The following is a 23,461-nucleotide window of genomic DNA, read 5'->3' as shown; positions in this document are numbered from 1 at the left end:
ATAAAGACATTTTCATAAACTTTGGGTTCTAGAGAGTCATTTTATGATTTTACATCACTTTCATTATGCATATCTGCCAAGAAAGACCAAATGAAACTTGTTTCGCATTCATTGTTCAGTTGAGGTTCTTGCCATGGCCATGCATTGAATCATGGGATTCAGCAGATATGCATATGTAATAGTAGAATTTATAAATATTCATGATGTTTTTATTTCGAGGTCATAGATAAATTGATAGTCATGTAGTGACATGCCCCTTTAATTTGCGCACCAAGATGTCATCATTAACAGTAGCATAGTCCTGTATATTTATTTACATAGGGTGTGAAAATACTTCAGTCTCTGTTCTCATCCCAGACATAAGACGTCTCACGACAGATTCATATTGTCTACTTCTTCAGCGCCTTAATCTAGCCAACCATGTACCAATCTTTATCCTTCATAGAATGTTTTCACAAGAAATTTATTCCTAGATATGAATTTGTCAAAATTTGACATGAAAGTCCTTTTGTCTTGAGAGCTTTAGTTCCACTGCTTCCCCCCCCCCCTCCTCCCTTAGATATTTATACATACTCTTGATAATTCTTTTCATCTTTATTTTCTTACAGATTTGCCGAACACATGAAAGAATTCCATGATGAATTCCCAGATGCCTAGCAGTGACCATAATGATGATATCAATGAAAACAATGCAAAGTAAAAACCCATCTAGACACGTTCCTCTCTCCACCCTGTAATGACCAACATTCCACTGTCCTGAAACTTTGAAATACACACAATTGAAAACATGATTTCAAAAAAGTTCCTAATGATTCTAAATAACCAGAAAATATCAATGAATTCAAAGAGGATAATTTTAGATGTACATGTTTCTTTTTAGTCTGTAAGGTACACCATGACAGGGCACCCTCACACATCGGTCACAGGCCAGTGAGGGCAGAGCGACACAACGTATCTTACAGTCTAACTTTCTTTCAAACCAACAAGCTGTTTTTCGTCTCGCAGCAGATCTCATGAGATCCCATGTGAGCCATTGCATTCATAGCAACCACACTTGAGAAGGGTCAAGCTGAAAGAGTCAAATGCTTAGCAACACTATTGTTCTCAACGTCATCGTACATTGCCAGGGCAAAAGCTTGACCACGATCACATATTTGACATCCGTTGTTGTTAGGCATATTTGCATATCTCGTGAGCTATAATGATTAAAATCAATTGAAAATGATTCTCTAACTTTCATATAATAATAAAGATAGGGTTGGAGAGAGGAGCTAATCTCAGTTTATATGTAATGTATTTGCATAACGTGATGTCAACTTTATAGGAAAACATTTCAGGATAGTGGGACAGAGGAACTCAACTTAGTAAAGTGTTCACATAATATCACAGGATAGGATAGGAGAGAGGAGTGAAAGTTTGTATGTAATGTACTCATATAACATGATGTCAACTCAGATCTCAGATATATGAATAAACAAAAAATGACTAGAATATTTGATAGTCCATACATAGATCAAGTACTAGTATTAAACTTACCTGACATGCAGGTATTTAAGGGTCCCCAAATTGAAAAATTGCACATAAAAGTGCACAACACACACTTTTGTTGAAAATGGCAAACTGTGCATGAAAGATACTGCACGTGAAAGTTGTTACAATACACGTATCAGCATTACATTGATGACATCACCATTATCTACTGGTTCTAGTTTATCTAGTCAGTACTTTAGGTTTTCTAAACAATCTCAAGGTCACACTTAAACTGGGCGTTAGTCCTTTTTTGTTGTTGAGAATATTGACTGTGGGTTCATTTCAGGGAATGATTGTAATACAGAGGCATGGTTATAATTTTTGGGTGTGGTTATATTTTGGGGTAATATTTTTAATTTTGGGTTATATGGGTACACATTTTTCAGTGCGCCCTCTATATCAAAAGATGAAAAGTATACAGGCAATTTGATAAATATAATAACTGGTAATACATATTCTGGTGCTGCATGGTACAGTTACTGTCATTTTTATTGCATGCATGATAACCAACACTACGTACTACCACAAAACTGGTGTAATCCTGTATTGGAGAAGATTTTTGATGGAACATGGCTATGAATTTATAAGGTTAATACATTGTTACTGTAGCTTCACTGAATCATAGATCAAAAGAGGTGAATCTTATCAGAATGAAGTGTCCGATATTTATGTACCAGTTAAAAGTAGAGTATTTATTTATTTCATGTTTCAAAAATGGAATGTGTGGACTGCACCTCAAGACCAATTTATGTGAAGTACCTTGCATGACGTAAAACTAAATATGCCATAGTTGTTCCTGGGCCTTTACAAGGAAATTTACAATCTTTTCTTTCCTGTAGAGTTAAAGGTATTTGGCGGCCATATTGGATTCTAAAATGGCAGAAATTTTATATCATTTTGACCCTCATTTCAAAAATTTGCATGGTGACCCCTAATTTTTTTTCTTGATTTTAACAGAGAATGGGTTTAAGTTTTCGTAAACAAAGTTACAGTAAAAGATTTTTATTTCAAAGGTGCATACTAATTAAGTCATGTTTAAAAAATGTGCATGTATAATGTAGGATATTACTTAGGTTGATAAGTTCACTATAATTTGTAATGGACTGAAGACCCATCTCAAGTTTCAGACAATCAAATTACAACTTTTTCTTTGGGTTGTAAATGCTTTCACTAATTGTGTGTCAATGGATATGCAGATTACATGGAAGCTCGGTCCTCTATTAGTGAAGGGTAGATGTCTTCCATTCTTTTATAGCTTTCCTTATACTTATAGTCAGGTCCCGCACTCACAATTTAGAAGTTGGCTGTGGTGGGATAGCTAAGTTATTATCATGTTTGATTGACTGCCACCCAACTATTCAAGAATAATTGATGGATGAATTAAGATCGATGCTACATCTGTACTGATAAGTGTAAGTGAATGAAACCAAAGCATTTAATCTTGTGTAACATCCAAATTTTTATTAAACACAGTGAATTCACAAGATAACATTTCCCTTTAACATTATACTGGAAAAGTGTAAGGCCTAAAAAAAAAGTTGTGTGGTTCCAATTACACTCAATTTTAGAATAGGTGGGGTAGCCTGTAGGTAGATTTTTTTTTTCATGTGCGAGTGTCTAGTTCAGGTAGTTATGTTTTCTGTTGTTTTCCATATGATCTCTGTGTTATTGGTTTCTTCTCATCAGATGTACAGCCATTACAGATTGGAAGAAAAGTTTTATACTGTCTGTGTAAGTTAATGTCAGTTTCCACATCCGCTATTTCTCACAAGCCTTCACATTTTTGTGAGTTTAGTTTAATTTTTTTCTCAAATACATAACAAAAAGTTTAGGGTTTGCAGTGAAAAATTAGGTGGGGGTTGGGTAACCGGAACCAAACAAATTTTTTTAGGCCTATTCAAAGTTGAATACGAGTAAAAAAAATTATAAACTCAGTTTGTGGCAATTTAATGTAAACATGATGTATTAAGTGTTCACCAGCACATGATGTGAAGTTTATGCACCACAACACTATCTACCATTCACGCGTCTCTACATAGTCAGATTTGGAATGATAAAATACATTTGTAGATAGTTATGCAGCACATTCGTCATAAATGATTCACACCAGCAAAAGAGTTTTATAAACCCCTTCAAAAGTGAGAGGCTAAGTATTTAGTTAAATATTTTTTTTTGTTATTTTATAGTATGTTTTAAGGATGCTAACTGCTTAGATTTTAATTTCAACCTCGGTCCCCCCTTCTTGTGATGTCTGGGTTTATTTATGTCTTATTGCAAAGCAGTTTCCCATCCCTATACAATAGCTCACTGCATTCACAAATTGATACTCTGTGTCTCTACCAAGTTTAAATTTTGCATGTTGAAATGGGCAATCATTTGATCATTTTTTTGTTATGTGGGAGGCGATATGTTATGTACTAGTTTTCAGATGATTGTAAGACAGAGAATACAAACACTGTCAAGGTTAGTGGATATAGAGGTACTGTCACAATTTGTTATTTAGTAAATGTATTTGTACATATGGAATAAAGACTAACTTCAAAGTCTCTGTGTTATACTATTGTCTATATTTTTCATATACCGGTACTTACTATGTTAGCGGAAACTTTCAAATAATAATCTTGCCATCTCAATGCACTATTTCAAATCTGAAAATCAAATTACACTCATATTTATTGCAGCTTTTTGTTAATCACTAACTGAAAAGTTCTTATTTGCATAGGATTCAGCGTCACTTCTAAGGCATCGTTAATTGGACCGTGATGGGCAGGAACTGAAAAAAAATGAAATGATCAATAAAAGATTATTCATTGCAAGGGAACTCTGGCTATACATGTACATAGTCCTGATATAATGTACAATCAGCTAAAATTTGCTATTTTGTAAGGGAAGTACCAATTCAGAAAATGAAGTCATTTTCATAAACTATGGGTTTTGGAGATGATTTTGTAAAATCACCTACAATTACTTGTGATTTCAGAGATGTTTTACACTGAAGGGTATATGCATTCAGAACTCATGAATATTCAGTGTGCAACTTGAATATATTATTTCTGCTGACTCCCATGATGCAATAGCCTGTAGAAAAGATACTCTTTAAAGTCAAAAGATCAACTTGATGGGTCTCTGAAATCGCATGTAATTGTAGGTGATGTAAAATCATGAAATGACTCTCCAGAACCCATAGTTTATGAAAATGTCTTTATTTCCTGCAGTGGTGTTCCTCTTTAAACGTAAATCATTCTTAAAAGCCCAGTCTGGATTAGGATATAAATCTACGTGTGAAAAACCTTTGTCTGGCAGAGCTGTAGAAAAGTTGGTCCAGAACAAAAGAATAATCCTATGTAATCCTCATGGCTTCACTGATACAATGACACTAATGTAAGAACCTGGGATTGAAACATAGGCCTTTAACTTAAGTGGAACACTGCAACTTCTTAGGAAGACATTACATCACAAAAGTAATGACATTGGCAATTGTATCATTCTACAACTAGGCCATTCACAACGTGACATAATATAACACTAATGTAAGAACCTGGGATTGAATCATGGGCCTTTATTTAATTACTCATTGCAAAAAATTAAATCTAATTTGAATATAGGGTAATCCACGTTTTGCATCCAGTGTTGATAAGTTTAATTAAATTAATGTCAAAGTACCTTTATGTTTGTATCCAGTCTCTATATTCCAATGTAATCTTTTGGCATCTTTTATTGGTAGGTTACCATCTAGGGTTGTTTCTTCTATATTTACAATGTCAAAAGACTTCAACAGATTCTGTAATGGTGGAAATAATGTGTTTGTCAGTTGAAATGCTGGCAGTAAAATTTGAACTCATATTCACACATTCACTCATTCACTCGTTCATTTATTCATTCATTCATTCGTTTGTTCGTTCACTCATTCATTCACTCATTTATTAATTCACTCATTCATTCATTCACTTCATTTATTCATTCATCCATTCATTCATTCATTCATTCATCCATCCATTCACTCATTCATTCATTTATTCATTTCTTCGTTCACTCATTTATTCATTCACTCATTCATTCACTTTTTCATTTATTCATTCATTAACTCATTCATTCACTCACCCTTTCATTCATTCACTCATTCATTTACATGTATTCACTCTTTCATTCATACTCATCCATTCATTCATTAATTTATTCTTTCATTTATAGGCATTTTCAGAGAGTATACATAACAATGGCCATTTACATAAAACTATCATTATGATTGCAGTATACTTATATACTGGGGACCTCCAAGATATGTGATTTAGGTTTGTCTTGAGCTTTGATTAAATTATACAAATTTGACAATAAATCGTTATTACTAGAAAACGAAAGTGAATGTAAAACAACTATATCAGAAATATATACTGAAGAAGTCATATATGTTTTACAGCACTAGATTTATTTTACTTGAACATGCACAAAATTGTGTTGTGAAAGGTGTCACCAACATTTACACTGAATACAGTGGACTGACTGACGGGATATGTTATTTACAAGTAGTGTCTGCTTTCTCTTTGCACTGGCTAACAAATTAAAGTGCACCCGACACAACCTAAATTTTCATTCTGCTAAATTTTTCATGTGCCAAAATAAATATAACTATAGTATATTGCTATGGTTGAACGTATTGAATCACCTGTGAGAAAATACTGTGTAGCAGTACACATTGTATGGTGCAATATATCCAATCAAATTGATTTTTAGGTCCATACCCAAAATTCAGCAACCCAAAAAATCCTGATTTCAACTTATGACTATACTACTTATAGATAAAACAGACGTCTAATTAACATGTATAATGTCTAATTATTGGTATTTTAACAATTTTCAGTGAATATATTGTTGGTTGTCTGATCAACAAAATAATATCCCTGGTACAGCTAGTCTAGCTTTAAACCTTCCAAGAGTGTCAATCATCATTATTTAGGTAAAATTTACCTTTAGAGACACTGTGACAGGGCTGGACAGATTCTGATCTTCTTTGTCTTCAAATATATGTTCGAGTCTGAGTAGTATCTTGTTATCATTCCATTGTTCTAAAGTCAGGAGGTGTGCATTGATTGGTAGATCACTTGTCAATGACGAATACTGTTGAATCAGGAAGTCAGTAAATTTGGCAAAAATTAGTATGGATTAATAATCATAGTAAGAAAAGTGTATTTATAATGCACTTGTCTGCCAGAAAGGTCAAAGCGTTTCACAATTATTACCCCTGCCATGGATCAATCCATAGTGGCACAATGGCCCTTTATAGTTCCTCAACTCCCTAGGGAGCATACAATCCATTGCAGACATTGTAAACACATAGGATTAAAGCTAAAGAGATATGGGTATTGACTGGACTTTACAAATTACCAACTCTACTCAAATGAAACAACTCTTTTACACATAGTCTGTAAGGTATGCTGTGACAGCGCCCTCGCACATCGGTCAATACCTTTCACACCAGTGAGGGCAGAGTGACACGACATATCTTACACTCTACTCTTTACAGTGAGCATACCTTTGTATTATACTTTGATTTCCAGTCTGTTGTCCACTCAGACAGCATCACGGTTGGTTTGGCAAAGATTTGTGTAGCTAGTGGGCGGTGAATTTTTGCCGAGTTTTGAGGTTTTTCTAGGATTATGTAGTGTTTACCTCTTACTATAAGACCATCACCATATTGTCCTGTTTCATTCAACGCCTCATTCACACTACCTCCACCGTTGTACAGTAGTCTTCGGTGAATCTGTTTAGAAATATATATTGTTGGTTTCCATGACAACTGTGAAGTGCTTGTGTTCTGCCTTTTGTGTAAAAAATAAATCATTTTGGTCTGGTCAAAAACATGGTTCAGTTATTAGTTAGGGAGTATAGACAATTTTCCAGTTCCAAGATACGCCTATGTTGTCACCTTTTGGCTTGATTTATCTTTATTACGTTTGAAATAATATTTTCATCAGGAAATGATGGAAAGACATGTTGACCTCTCTGAGTGATTTTATAGAAGAAAGACTACTATTGTAAAATGCCATCAACGACAGAGAAGAAATTTACTGATGAACTCAGGGTACAGTCAGGCGACAACCATCCCCAGAGTAGCGCGTGCAAACCCCTCCTGCGCATACACAATACATGGCATTGTATGTGGAGATGTGTGATATCTTGGAAAATTGTACTGTGGGTCCCTGTCGACTACATAGGGCTAATCATTTGTTGACGTGTTACTGAGACACTGTGTTAATGCGATCTCCTCAGGCATTGCAGTAACATGTCAACAAATGATTAGCCCATGTAGTCTATGAGGGCCCAGTACGGTACAATTATACAGTAGATATCATTACATACAAAACAGCCCTTTAACCTATCATCTATTCACCTCTTTATCTATTTGTCTTAGTTCTTGCATGTGAAATGCCTGCCCAGCCTGCTTGTCTTGCCCCCCCAGTCAAGCTGCCTGGCTAGTGTCCTCCTTTGCCTGCCTGCCTACCCCATATCCCACCTGTCTCTGTCTGTCTCTGTCTCTGTCTGTCTGTCTCTGTCTCTGTCTCTATCTATCTCTAGATACAGTGCATATACTTACCATAATCTCCATAGAACCATTCTTTATACTGCTACCACCATGTGATCTATCAGTCAATACACTGAGTTGGACATTATCATCCTGAAACACACAAATTAAAAACACATGTCAGTTTCAATGACTTATATAACGGTAGACCTATAGCTAAACCATAGACCCTGCACGAATATGATTGAAATCTGTACATGTACTAAAAACTATAATTACTATTCATATTAATCATGTTCATTAAACTGTCATATCAAGTCCTGGACATCAAGTTTACTCTGAAATACAATGAAATAACTCCAAAATTAATCCTAAATACACTACAGATTTACATTCATGGCAGAAGAGTTTTGTAATGACTTTAATATACATGGCCTATGTAACTATAGCAACAGATGACAAAATGAGACACTTTAAACTTTATTTATCTCCAGAGTTCAATATCAGATTCTAGTCATCTTCACAATTTTTTTAAGTACACATGCACATGTCCACATACACATATATGTGCATACACACATACACACATGCATACACACACATACATACATGCACATACATCCATACACACGTATGTGCATACACACATATATATATACAAATACACACACACACACACACACACACACACACACACACATATATCCACACATCCATTCATATTGTTTAAACTGACTCAAGTACTTACTACAGAATAATTGCATAACATTAGTAATGTACTCACTTTGATGTAAATCCGGGAATTAATAGGGTAATAATTTCCAGCCACTGGATCCGTTGGTAAATATGGAAATGAATCTCTATGATTGCGTCTGGAATTATTGACATAACAACATCTTAATATAATTAATTATTGTACAGTTGTGTAAAAATACATGTAACACATAAAGTTCATAAAAATAATGTTATCTTATAAATCTTATATATCTTATATCTCTTCTTTATTACCTACTTATTAAATTTACATTTGTAGATAAAATAAATAATACATTTTTGAGGTAGGTAAAAGGAGACCAGATAATAGCTACTTGCTAATCAAGTCTGTCTCCTTAGACACTGTAAATAACATTTATAATAAATACATGACAAAATATAAAGAGGGCAGTGGAAACAAAACTAAATATCTATGAAAATATGTACATTATACATCAACATGGGTTGCAGTATATTCATATCAGGTGAAGAAAATCTTTTAATGAGTTACAAAAAACATTCCTTGATGATTTGGACCTAACATTAAGAGGTAAGTTGTTCCAGTGTATAGCTCCTGTGTATGACATTGCAAATTTACCTATTTCAGTGTTTATCCTTGGGTTTGAAATATTGCCCTTAATTTTGTAGCGTGTATTATAATAGTGAGTGGGAAATGAACAATATTGTGTGAAATGATGTGGCAAGTTACCGTTGAGCAGGTCGTACATAAAAGTGCAAATTTGAAGTTTATGTTGGTTAAATATATTTAGAATGTGTAACTGATTGAATAGTTGATTGGAGCCTACAGTACGATCACTGGAAGTTATAGCTCTGGCTGCCATTTTTTGAGAAGTGAGGATACAGGTCAAATGTGATCGGTATGTAGAGCCCCAGACCTCAAGGCCATAAGTTATATGTGGTTGTATGAAAGTTTTGTAAATTAATAGGAGAATACTTTGTGGTACAAACTGACTCAGTCAAAAGATTATAAATGCCAACTTTTTTCCTGACAATAGAGTTCACTTTGTGTGCATGTTTGGACCAGTTAAGATTTTTGTCTAAGATGACACCAACAAAACAAGTTCCATCAACTTCATCAATTTCCTTGTTGTTGATGTGTAGACTTCCACAAAGAGCAACTTTTCTTTTGTTTGTTCGTAAAACAATGTAATTTGTTTTGAGATGGTTAATAGTGAGTTTGTTTGCATTACACCATGTTACAACTTTACTAAAATGTACATCAACCATGTTTAAATTTATATTGTGACTGCTGCTATCAAAAGTATGAAAAAGATTGGTATCGTCTGCAAACAACCTAAAATTGAAAAAAGTAGAAGAACGAAAAATGTCATTGATAAAAATTAGGAAAAGAGTAGGTCCCAAAACAGACCCTTGAGGTACACCACATTTAATATCAAGGCTTGATGACCTAATTATTGCCATCAGCAGAGACAAATTGGGATCTATTATGCAAATAATCAGTAAACCAATGTAATGGCAGTCCTCTAATACCATAGTGTGCCATTTTAGACAAAAGAATGTGATGGTTAATTGTGTCAAAGGCCTTGGAGAAGTCGAGAAATATGCCAAGTGTAACTTTGCCTGCATCTATTTGATGGAAAATATGGTCTATAAGATTGATAAGAGAGAGTTTTGTGCTGTAATTTTTCCTAAATGCATACTGGTGTTCATAAAGAATATTCTGATTTTCCAAAAACTAGTTAGTCGAGTGTTAACAATTTGTTCTATGACTTTACTTAAAAGGGGCAGAATTGAGATAGGTCTATAATTACCTGGGTCATCAGTAGCACCTTTCTTATAAATAGGGGATACTTTGGCTAATTTGAATACTTTGGGAAAGACACCAGACATAAATGATAAGTTAAAAATGTAAGCCAGTGGTTTAGCTATAACAGATGCTTCGTCAATAAGTAATCTAGCTGGACAGTCATCATGACCACTAGTCTTTTTAGCATTTAGGTTTGTGATAAATGCATTCACTTCATGTTCCGTTGTGGGGCTCATAAAAAATGAATTTTTAGAGGGCTCTGGTAAATACTCGCTGAAGCTTTGGCTTGTGGAACCAATTTTACTAGCTAGATCTGGTCCTATGTTTACAAAATACCTATTGAAAGCTGTTACAATATCATTAGCTGTTGTGAGTCCATTAAGACTATCAGGTAGAGTGTTTTTGGCATTTGTACCCCGACCTCCAAGGACTTCATTAATAGTCTTCCATAGTATGTTTGTGTTACTGTTGTTTTCTGTAAAAATATTAGCATAATATAATTGTTTTGCTTTCCTAATAACAGAGACCAAAACATTTCTGTAATGTTTGTATTTAGAGGCAGTATTTCTATTAAAATTCGAGTTGATCATCTTGGAATAAAGTTTGTGCTTAGTCTTTATCGATTTCTTGATTGCTAAAGAGATCCAAGGTTTGTTTACTTTCTTATTATTGACTATCTTAGTGGTAAGAGGTGCATGCATATTACATATATCACTGAATATAGAATGAAATCTCTCGTAGGCAGAATCCACATCTGTACTGTTATATATAGAATCCCATGGAGCACTTAGTAGGTCATTATGATAGTGAGAATAATCATAATGATTATAATTTCTAAAAGTAATTTTACGTTTGTATGATAATTTGATTGGATAATCTTCGAAAAGGGCAAAAATAGGGTAGTGATCTGAAATATCACTTAACAGAGTACCTGCATGAATTTTGTATGAACAAATATTCGTGTAGATATGATCAATAAGTGTTTGAGAAGTACTTGTCACTCTGGTTGGTGTAGATATCAACTGGTATAATCCTAAACATTCTAAAGATGTAAGTAGTGATTCAACCTGAAGTGAATTATTTACAGTGTTTATATCAATGTTGAAATCACCCATTAAAATACAATGGGTTTTATCAAGCCTACAATCATTCAATACATTTAGTAAACTATTATGAAATTCATTAATATCAGTGTTTGGCTTCCTGTATATGATGCCAACTATTGTTTTGGAGTTATTGATGTTTACTTCCAACCAGAGGGACTCAGCGTGAGTAATGACAAAATTTAGTAAATTGTATGTGAGAGATGAGTGTATATATGCCCCTACCCCGCCACCCCTAACCACATCTCGTGATTTACATTCAAGTGTATAATCATGTATATTACAAATATTCAGATTACTGGTATCCCAAACCTCAGATATACCAATAATAGCAAATTTGGATTTAATAATGTCTTCATACATAAGTTTTAAACTATCAATATTTTTATGCAATGACCTAATATTGACATGGGATACACATAAAGAACTATTTGATATAGAATCATAACACTCGTCAAAATTGTGTGGCGATAGGGAGGAGTGGTCTACATTAAAAAGCAAAGAAGTATCAATGTTACTGACACAAAGTTAGCAGAATCTTAAATATTGACTGGTTGAGAATGCAACCAACTTTCACCATGAAATATTGGGAATTGATGATTTTCTCAAAGGTGTACTATACTCAACTATCACTTCTGGGCCAATAGCTGCTCCTGAACAGCACTCCTAGTGGTCAAACTATACAATCTTTTGTCTTTCTAAAAACTTGCATATGGCATATCAGATACTTGAGAGTAACAGAACTTTTGAATTACCTTCTCTCCATCATTTGCCTTCCATTGCTATCTGTGTAAAACTTTGCAGTTGTTTTCAGTGGTGTATCAAATCTAGTGATGATTTCTTTTCCAAGACCATCTCTGTAGAATTCAAAGTAAACATAATACACAGTAAGATACATACACAGTATAATTGGACTTATGAGGACACTGAATATTCATGAGATGTTTTACATTGTTAGGGTATAAGCACTCAGGACTCATGAATATACAGTGTGCAACTTGAATACATAATTTCTGCTGACTCCCATGATGCAACAGCCCATACCAAAGATACCTGAGTGCCTATTCCCTAACAGTGTAAACCAGCTTTCATGAATATACAGTGTGCAACTTGACTCCCATGATGCAATATCCCATAGCAAAGATACCTTATAAAGACACAAGATCAACTTGATGTTTCTCTGAAATTGCCATTAATTGTAGGTGATGTAAAATCATGACATGACTCCCCAGAATCCATAGTTTATGAAAATGTCTCTATTTCCTGGAGTGGCGTTCCCCTTTAATGTTGAACTACTGACTAATTGCTAGAATATCCATACGTACACATTTAGATTGGCTCTCATGGGAGAGTTTGTGCGACGATACCAAAATGTTCTGTTGTTTCTGGAGGTATATTTAACTTAAGTCAATTCTACGAATTTTCTGGCACAATTATAAGTTGTTTTCTTTTTTGCACTCGTTTCCGTGACATAATCGATTACGCTATGCTTCGCAAAGTTGCATATATAAATAGAGTCATGTTATATTCCTACTTACTTGAATGGTACAGGTCCAACAGTCCACTCAAATTCGGCATGTTTTTGTCCTTTGTACAGTCTAACTACTTGACTCAACCACGGTGTAAACTCTTGATGGACTTCTTCAACTAAATTACCCTTATATCAAAAACAGGTCGAATAAAGCAATCAAAAACTCTTGAATCACAGGCCTTTTAATTTGCTATTACATACTCTGTTATTAATGTATATCTTAAAGTTTGTTTGCGTCCTAAAGATATGTATCCCCTGTAAGGTCTGTCTTGCAGTGTGAAAGTGTCAAAGTTGAATAATACAATAATGTTATTGTACTACCCATGTATAATATAATAACTTCTACGGAGAGAGCACAAATAAAAAAAACACACTGGGGGTGGGGTTACATACAGGCAAACAAAGCAAATCCAAACAGGTCAAAATAAGGGGGCAGGTCTTTAAACATGTAGGGGTTACACAAGTACAGTAATATTTGTATAAATAGGGTAGTGATGGGCACCCTCACATATCAGTCAACCCCTCTTAGCGGAGCAACATAACGTATCTTACAGTCTAGAGTATACAGAAGTATCTGTTAGGGTTTCAAACTTACCTTTATGTGTTTTAGATTGATTGTCCCAGAAAAGAGAGGGAATGGAGTATTGTTGTACGGACTGAATATGTAATGATTTGACTCAGTACTGCTATTGTACCAATAGAAGGATTGTTGTACAGGTATTGTCAGGTCATCGGCTAAATTACTGACAGACTTCAACAAACCAGTGTTACCATCAAATGATAAACTGAGATGCTCATTTTTAATCATGACATCATCGATGGTGTGGGTTACGTGTCTGGATATGTCGTCATACACTGCATAAGCTGTGTAAAGGAAATAAGTATTACATTTTAGGAATACTGGTTGGGAATGTTTTTGTACAACTGCTGACATCAGAACATGGACGAACAGAACCTGTTACAAACAGTTAAAGTAAACAACTGAATTGGATTAATAACACTTGGCACATCATGTTGAAATACAGACACTTGTATTACATTCCCTCATTTGATAAGAACAGTTATGTGACCACTTTACATAATACTTCACGTTCACAATCAAATTTTCAGTATCCCTGGCATTTCATGTACACACAAAGAAGCCATAAAATCATGATGTGTTACTATACAAGCCTCTGCTGTTCCAATATGCTGAGCAAAGTGTTATCAATCCAATTCATTTGTTTACTTTTCCAGGTTTCGTTCGTCAATGGGGTCTTCTGTCGACAGTTGTAATACAAAAAGAATAATATTTTGTATATCAAACTTCAGATGATAACTAATTATGGAAGACTGCTTTAATTCACAAAAATAACTTATGCTTACTTTTACGTAGCGACTTTGCTGTCAGTGTGTAGGTACTAAAACCGACTGCTGGTATGGTGACAGGAAAAATGACTTGATGAGTTGCTGTGCCTTTATTTCTACGGACGTTCTTGGTTTGGCTACTTACTTCCTGAATCTTAAACACATCAAGTACAAAACATAGACAATAGATATAGTTAAGACAATTATCTATTATTCTGAAATATTTTCCTTTGTTTACCCGACGAAACTAAGATTGATCTCAGTAACTTCTAAGGTTGATTCATCTTGGCTGCATTTCTTTATACTACAGAGAACTAGAAATGTCATTTCCACTTTTAATTCTCCATCACACAACCTCAGTCTGCAAAATACGTGTGTAGTTATAAACAGTTTAATCATTGGCAAATCTGGCTTAGAGGATGCCTGGTGTACGCTGGGTAGGGGCATTATGGGAAACCAACAAATTCAGGAGCTTCACAGCAACAAAGATAGTACTCAAGTGCAATATTTACCAATATAGAAATCAATGATTTACCCAAAGGGTTCCATGGAAGTGGCCATATGCCAACCAGAGTGAAATTTTGCTACTAAGAGTATATCAGTGAATTCATATTAAAATATAAATCATTCTGTATTTTTACCTGGTATTGTACATCATCGCCATCAGGACCAGTTACTATGTACTGTACACCATTGACAGGGATTCTTACAAAGTGACTGACTTCATAGGCCAAGGTATTATAAACTGTCACTGTAAACTGTTGGAAAATGAATAAACATCTATTTTAAAAAATCTAGCACTTGTAAGTTGTAATTATCAAACTTTGTATGTATATATAATTAACTCATAGACGAACTAAAAATAGTGGATGACAGTGACACTTCTTTTGCACTGAATAAATCAATAGCTATGCTTTATTAAATACTGTAGAGAACAAATATATTGTCATTTACAGCAAAATGTATTTTAACTGTGCCTTCTGAATTCCATGCTTTGGGGAAGTGAGGGGGAGGGTGGGGTGTGGGGGGAGGGGAGGGTAATTGTACTAATAGACCTGAAGCAGTCATCTACGTCTGTAGTTACTATAATCACATTTATCATTGCTTGGGAGAAATCATTTCACAATGGTTGCTATGGGACTAGTCATGGTTTGAGAATGGTTGCTATGGGCCTGGTCATAGTTAGTATGGGTTTTTTTAGTCAGAAGTACAAATTGGTGTTTATTTTGTGGTCATAACCCATAAAACTTGCGCAGAGTTTCTGAAGGACTGCATGCATTTACACTCAAATGACAATAAAACTGTTTTTAAGAAATATAAATTTGAAATGACTTACTGAGTTTTGAGATTCTGAAAGTTGACATGCACTGATATTCAAGTAGTTACAGAATTCAATATTTGTTCTTGGTACTGTCTTGTTTTTCATCATTAATTGTGATATTACATCAACAGTCAGAGACTATAAAAGTAAAGAACATAAAATCAATAAATTAAATTTCAACATTTCAACATTTTTTCTTAAAAAATTTCAGAATTTTTATTTTATTTAATCTATTTTTTTTTCATTTTTCAGTTTTAAATTTAATTTTTAAATCTTTTTTTTTTTAAACAAATAAATTTCTGAGAGAAGAATGATTATAACATCAGCTCTTTACTTTCAATGAAAATCACCAAGGAAACCACAGTAATCAAAATGAAGTTTGGACTGAAAAGTTAATTACAAGATGATCTCATGACTTTTAATTAACTCTCATGTGACCTTTCAACTCTGACCTGACATTGCTTCGTTCCCATGGCAAGTCTTTTAGCATAATCATCAGCTACATGTTGTCTTTCAGTTCCTCTGTAAAAGAAACATCAATGGAAATATAATATATGTGTAATGTCTGAAAAATATTTGAGAATAATATGATATACCTCGAGTTGTCAAACTTAAAGAAAAAATAGAGAAATTAACAACTTATGTTTCAAGCATTCCAAAAGGAATGACATAGATGCAGGTTGTTGTGACATAGAACAACCAGAGTATAAATCCTATAGTTTTGGTTCAAACACACATCTTGGTATGTACATGGTTAAGCTGTATCATAACTCAATTTACAGTATGTAGGTAGGATACCAATCAATCTAAAAGTGACTTACGTGATAGCATCATGATGCTGAACTATACCCATTGCATCCTCTGTCAAAATACAAATCATTTTTAGTAATCATCAGAAAAAGTTGTCAAAGAAATAATTTCTGAAAATAGATGAATTGATCAATCACTTCAAAGAAAACTATGGATTCATTATAGAGTTACAATGGGCAAACTCAAATTTTCAATAAATATCAGATCCGTGTAATGTTCATTGTAAACTTACTAGATCAGAGATTACAACAACAAAAATTCATATGATGGTGATGCAACTTTGTCATTTTCTGTGCCCCCATGAGGACAGTTGAGGGCTAAAATCACATGGGCAGTACATGAAGCAGTCAATTCAATTTGGGTAAAACAAAACTCATGTCATCAGCAGTATAAATGTTCAAGTAACTTTTTTATGAAACACTTGGAAATGATGATTTTTAAATAATAGTCAGCTATTATGGTCCTGCTTTGGGACAACACTTCGAGTGTCTATGCTGTACAAATTTTGTTTTCCAATAACTACTATGGTGCACAGAAGCTGCATCACAACAGCACTCCTAGTGGCTAAATTATTCAATCTTTTGTTTTTTTTCATAATTAGCGTATGTTTATTTTTAACTGTGGTAGGCTTGCTTGCTAGCCATATTGTGGTACAAATGTTCATATTTGCATGTTTGCCTAGAGGGTAATATATGGTGTGTCTGTTGAAGTATTTTTGATGGATATATGTCAGGATACTTACTTAAGAAAGATGACATCATAGGTACTCCTGATAGTCCTTCCAACTGTTTACACGTCTACAACAACAGAATACATCCGAGATTATTAGTTTATCATCGTTTTTCAAAAATGTGTTGCATGATGACATTTTTGGTCAGCATGATAGAATTTTTTTCAATCGTACCAAAAGTGTCTATCATCCAGTCATTTCTTTCACCATGTAGGCTTCCAAACTTGTCAACCGTGTTGCACATTTACATTTTAGATCTGTATGAAAAATATTTTTGAATTCACTTATTTTGAAACATCTGCATGAATGCCACAAAAACAAGGAAAATGTGGCACAAAACTCAAAAATGTGAAATCGCTGACTTCTGTCCATGGATGTTAATTTGAAAAGCATTCATATGATTGCTAAAATATCACACATAGACACAATCAAAGCTAGAGACAAACTACACGTACCTGCAGTAATCCGCTAGTTTCTCTGACATAACCTTTAAGAGCTGGCCGACTCGTATAAAAACCACTCCAATAATCATGTGGACTGCCAATTGGCATGAAATCTTCTGCCTTGGTTGTCCATGTTTTGTTGGCTTGGTTTAAAGACAGTAGATAACATGCTGGAGTTGAATACAGTACATGGACATTGGTTGTGTCTTCCTGTAGAAATGGACATATAAAGGCAGGCTGTCACCCCTATATTGTACTATTTGGTATAGTCCAATATTTTCTTAGTTGATTTTCACTATTGTAACAAAGATATGAATGGGTCAGGAACACCCTTATCTTGTACCATATGGTATGGTCCAATGTTTGTTATGTTAGTTTCACCATTCTTACAAGATATGACTGGTAGGTATAATACAGTGAATTTTCACTTTGATTGACAATTTTAAGTACTTTATACAGGTTCTTACCATTTGATTGACAATTTTAATTACTTTATACAGGTTCTTACCTTTTGATTGACAGTTCTGATTACTTTATACAGGTTCTTACCCTTTGATTGACAATTTTAATTACTTTATACAGGTTCTTACCTTTTGATTGACAGTTCTGATTACTTTATACAGGTTCTTACCCTTTGATTGACAATTCTAATTACTTTATACAGGTTCTTACCCTTTGATTGACAGTTTTAATTACTTTATACAGGTTACCCTCTGATTGACAGTTTTAATTACTTTATACAGGTTCTTACCCTTTGATTGACAGTTTTAATTACTTTATACAGGTTCTTACCCTTTGATTGACAGTTCTAATTACTTTATACAGGTTCCTACCCTTTGATTGACATATTTGATCAGTTTGTCCAGATTCTTAAACCACTCGTTAGCATTTTCATATTCAAAATCGTCTCCCATTGTCATCATTATATGATTGGTTTGGAAATGTTTGACCTAGAAGAGAACAGTATTCCTTGTTTAGTTGACGGCTATCAAGTCATGACAGTGAACACTTTGTAATCAGATATGATATAATATTTAACAAAGGTATTTGAGTCTTCTAATATTGATTTCATTTTAAATATCTACTGTTTTGTATTAATAACAATGACAAAATGTTCTTTCTTGATTTCGTTGATTTCTCCTGAGCAGTGAAGAATTTTACTTAGAATCAAAGCAATTACCAGGTACATGTAAGAAAATTCGATGATAGAAAATTGCAAAATGATTGCCATATACAATGAATACATGACTCAATAACAAATCTTCACATACACATAGTTGACTATAGATAGTCTTTACCTGTTCAGACACAATTTTGAGAAATCCATCCACTCTGTCGTCCACATTGTAATCAAATAAATCACGATTATCCTACAAAGAAAGTGAAAATTATTAAAATACTTTATATGGTATCACTCTGGTGTAAGAATTAGCTTGTGAAGAAACAAAGTTAATGTATACCATCCACTAGGTATAAATTTACATGTACTATGTTGCAGATGGTGTATAATGTGTATCAGTGGGTCATACTTAGTATTGGTGGGTCATACCTGTATCAGTGGGTCATATTTAGTATTGGTGGGTCATACCTGTATCGGTTGGTCATACTTGTATCGGTGGGTCATACCTGTGTTGGTGGGTCATACCTGTATCGGTGGGTCATACTTGTATCGGTGGGTCATACTTAGCATTGGTGGGTCATATTTAGTATTGGTGGGTCATACCTGTATCGGTGGGTCATACCTGTATCGGTGGGTCATACCTGTATTGGTGGGTCATACTTAGTGTTGGTGGGTCATACCTATATTGATGGGTCATACCTGTATCGATGGGTCATACCTGTATCGGTGGGTCATACCTGTATTGGTGGGTCATCACAGAATGCATCATAACAATAGCCCTCTGGTGGTGAATAGTGGTCATACAAAGCTCCAAAGAATAAATCAGCATTAGAACCAAGACTAGCACTGCCATGCCAAACTCCTTCCATTCTCTTCTCTTCCAAACGTAGAAACTTATCAGCATCTTCCAACCTGGCAAAGAAAACTCCATCCATTCCCATCTAAGTAAAAGACAATGCTAGATGATGAAATGTTCACGTCATTCATAAAAACTGACTTTGTATATTAGCAATGTACTGTTTCAAACTGTAAACATTGCAGACTGTAATTTTGTTTAATGTTGTTACACATCCCTCTCTGATGCAGCTTTGACTGCCGTAGTGAAAAAGAACAGTTTACAGTACATTATGTGTGGTTTAAAGTTTTATTGTGCATTTACCATTATTGTTTTTTGTGAGTCAGAGAGTGCAATCTAACATTTCCAACGTTAACAATATATAGCGTGAATTTCTGATGCAAAGAATGCAGTGTAACACTGCCAATGCAAAGATGTCTGACATCACCAATGCAAATGGTGGCCTGATACACTAATGTAACAATATAGAGTGACACAAAGAATTCAGTCTGACATTACCAATGCAATTGGTACAATCTGACATTACCAATGTAAAGATGGCTGTCTTACATCACCAATGCAAAGAGTGTATGCTGACATTACCATTGCAAAGATGGCAGTCTGACAATACCAATGCAAATGGTACAGTCTGACAATACCAATGCAAAGATGGCAGTCCAACATTACCAATGCAAAACTAATGGTACAGTCTGACACACCAATGCATACAATGTAACATCATAGAGTAACTATACCAATGCAAAGAGTGCAGCCTGTTCTCTGGAGTGACCAAAGACATCTATCTGCCAGGCAATGTGAGGACGGCCACACTGTCCAAAATTGTCTTGAAGGAACTGTATTCCATAAGCCATGTTGTCAATGATAGCTACATAGTGGGTGGCAGCCTCATCATTTTGGGACCAGCCACCACCAGCAAATTCCAACTGACCTGATTGGATAGAAACAGGGGATGTACATGTATACTTTACGTGTGAATGGTGAATTGGTAATATTTAAACATGTGAATGGTGAACAATTCTTTTTAAACATGTGAGTGTGAATTGGTGAATATGAATGTGTTACCGTGTGAATAGTTGTCAATTTGGAACGTGATTCGTGAATGTTACAAATAAAGTGTGTGAATGGTGAGTGAAATAAATTTGCGTTGATGAAATTAAATGATTTTGAATGTGAATTACACCAAGTCTCTCACAACCATTACATGTATTAGAATAAAGCTTACAGTTTGTGCAGTGTGTTTCTCATTGTAACAGTTAACTAATATCATGTCATTTTTTTTTCTCATGGTGCCAACAACCAATTGAGACGCATGTAATCATTCTACGAAAGTTCTGATACATGCAATAAATACATTGTATCAAACTTGTCTTGCACTATTAAACTGAGAAACACAAGAAGGGCTCAGGACTACGCTGATTGTTTTTCTATCAAGTACAGAGTGAATTGTCATGGGTTCTATAAGTATTACAGCAAATTGAGTATATGTACATACTAGCATTACTATAGTCACTACAGAAGCCATGGACGCTGCCATGATGCAGTGGCTGTTGACCCATTCATGCATCGGTACAGTGTGTGTGTGGTTGAACTCTGGACCCAATGTGAGTGTGTGTTTAAGCATTGCATACTGACCCCCATGAGGTAATGTGGCCAACCGCAAAGATTCCCAAATGGGAGGCAACTTCAACCTGAAGTTATGTGTAATGTTGGTGAATCAGATGCAAAACCATGACATGTATGACTGAGAACTTTTCCTTGAGTTGAGTTCCCCTTTCACTAGTACATGTTATTACCATCGCTAACTACTATATACCATCACCTTTGCTAACAAGCGATTTGACAAGTGATTTGACATCTTCTGTTTGTTCATTCCACCAGCGAGTAAAGAATGCCATCTCAGCATAGATAAAACGCCTATGTGGGTGGTCCTCCAGTGCCAAGGTGACAGAATCTAAGATATACTGCACTGCGCCATAATCAACAATCTCCTGTAACGCTGGAATCACATGTTCATCAGCTGAAATAAAACAACAAATATAAACTACATAGTATACCTCTGTTGACTAAGTTCTTGACTTTGGTTTTCATCGTCTCCGACTGTTCACTCCACCATCTTTTAAAGAATGCCATTTCAACATATATAAACTTTCTACTGGGATTCTTGTACAGTGAAGCCATCACAGAGTCTATGATATATTGAATAGATGCATGCCGGATGCTACTGTTAGCTGGATATCAAAAGGAAAAGGAAGAGCAGGAGAGGAGAGGAGAGGAGAGGAGAGGAGAGGAGAGGAGAGGAGAGGAGAGGAGAGGAGAGGAGAGGAGGGGAGAGGAGGGGAAAGAAAGAAAGAGAGAGAGAAAGAAAGAAAGAAAGAAAGAAAGAAAGAAAGAAAGAAAGAAAGAAAAGAGAAAAACCCTTAATTTCTAATGGACTAGGATCTTGATCTTGTGCTTTCAAAGTAAAATAAAAGAATAACTACTAGAAATTATCTACTATCCAAAGCAGTTTATTTATTTGCAGACTCAGAGCTTAAACTTAAAGTCAGAATAGGTTCCTCTCACTTGAACGTTAAAAAATGACTGTTTTATTTACAGTAACCATGGTGATATATGAATGTCATACCAAAACATCAACTTACATCCATAGTAATATTGGTCCACTGTCTTCAACCAACCTACATCATCATGTGTATGTGCTACTAAGTGAACATTAATCATTCCATCTTTGGTGTCCTTACAAGCCTATTGCAAGTCAAATAAAAACAACATGATGTAAGCCAAAACAAACAAAAATGAAACTCTTCTTTATACACACACACACGCACGCACACACACACATGCATGAACGCGCGCGCACACACACACACACACACACACACATGCACACACGCGCACACGCACACACATACACATACAGGCACAGACACAGACACAGACACATACACCATTTTTCGTAAACCGTAAGATTTTCAGAATCAAGGTAATCAATCTACCACTAAGGATATCGTACTGGTGTTTGCTACTGTTATCCAATAAACACTTGGCTAGAACATGGAAGTATACTTCCAATTTCCATGGCTAGAATAACGGTAGGAAAAACTTTTTAGCATAAAACAGGAAGTAAACAAATGTTTCTTCATACCTCATATCCACAGTTACTTGTAACAAAATGTCGAGACTGCAACAGAAGTATCAGGATAGCTCCTAACAACAAACGTAACAAACACATCATTGAACTTTTTTTTTTTACATTTTTTCTGACCTTCGTCCCGTTCTTCGGTTATTTGTACTTTTAAACAGTGACCCTTAGACCGGCGAACTACATGAACTGCATTGCATCACCCGCATTGATCAATATGTACGTGACAATATGTGACGTGTGAGCGCCACCTAGCGACAGTTCGTGTTGTTTACATCTATTTTAGTTAGGCTGTATTATTAGTAGATGTATACTGGTAGATACATGTTTATTTATTACTATTTAAATTTATTTGTGGAACGAAAAACAAACACACAGAACCACATATCCAAGTAGTTTTTCAAAAGTTCGTTTTTTATTATTGCATCCTGAAAAATTGGTGTAGACAGTAATATTACCAAAAAATAGA

General features: G+C 34.8%; 2 protein-coding genes across 3 annotated transcripts in view; one reads left to right on the top strand and one right to left on the bottom strand.

Annotated features, from left to right (window-relative positions):
• LOC144448935 (protein CASP-like) overlaps window positions 1–4,065 on the top strand; it is a 44,291-nt gene extending 40,226 nt beyond the window's left edge. The window contains exon 18 of the mRNA XM_078139312.1: window positions 609–4,065. Coding sequence (XP_077995438.1) covers window positions 609–657 — 49 coding nt within the window. The 3' untranslated portion in view covers window positions 658–4,065. The remainder of the gene's footprint in view (window positions 1–608) is intronic.
• LOC144448934 (lysosomal alpha-mannosidase-like) lies at window positions 2,965–23,187 on the bottom strand. Of its 2 annotated transcripts, XM_078139310.1 has the most exons (23): window positions 22,996–23,187; window positions 22,493–22,595; window positions 21,673–21,870; window positions 20,588–20,781; window positions 19,735–19,938; window positions 19,176–19,247; window positions 18,711–18,827; window positions 17,890–18,087; window positions 17,447–17,501; window positions 16,716–16,755; window positions 16,347–16,416; window positions 15,910–16,032; window positions 15,215–15,331; window positions 14,592–14,727; window positions 13,822–14,090; window positions 13,234–13,352; window positions 12,451–12,552; window positions 8,835–8,922; window positions 8,123–8,203; window positions 7,061–7,288; window positions 6,496–6,645; window positions 5,194–5,311; window positions 2,965–4,303 (listed from the first exon to the last, which is right to left on the bottom strand). In XM_078139310.1, the coding sequence occupies exons 1-23, from the start codon at window positions 23,083–23,085 to the stop codon at window positions 4,203–4,205; spliced, it is 2,973 nt and encodes a 990-aa protein (XP_077995436.1). In that variant the 5' UTR covers window positions 23,086–23,187; the 3' UTR covers window positions 2,965–4,202. The 2 variants fall into 2 exon arrangements, with proteins under 2 accessions (XP_077995436.1, XP_077995437.1); XM_078139311.1 differs by lacking the exons at window positions 20,588–20,781; window positions 22,996–23,187.
• Window positions 23,188–23,461: the final 274 nt, after the last annotated feature.

The sequence above is a fragment of the Glandiceps talaboti genome, chromosome 18, assembly GCF_964340395.1.
Source record: "Glandiceps talaboti chromosome 18, keGlaTala1.1, whole genome shotgun sequence".
Lineage (NCBI taxonomy): Eukaryota > Metazoa > Hemichordata > Enteropneusta > Spengelidae > Glandiceps > Glandiceps talaboti.
The sequence above is the reverse complement of the archived record's forward strand: the minus strand, read 5'-3'. Positions and strand labels throughout refer to the sequence as shown.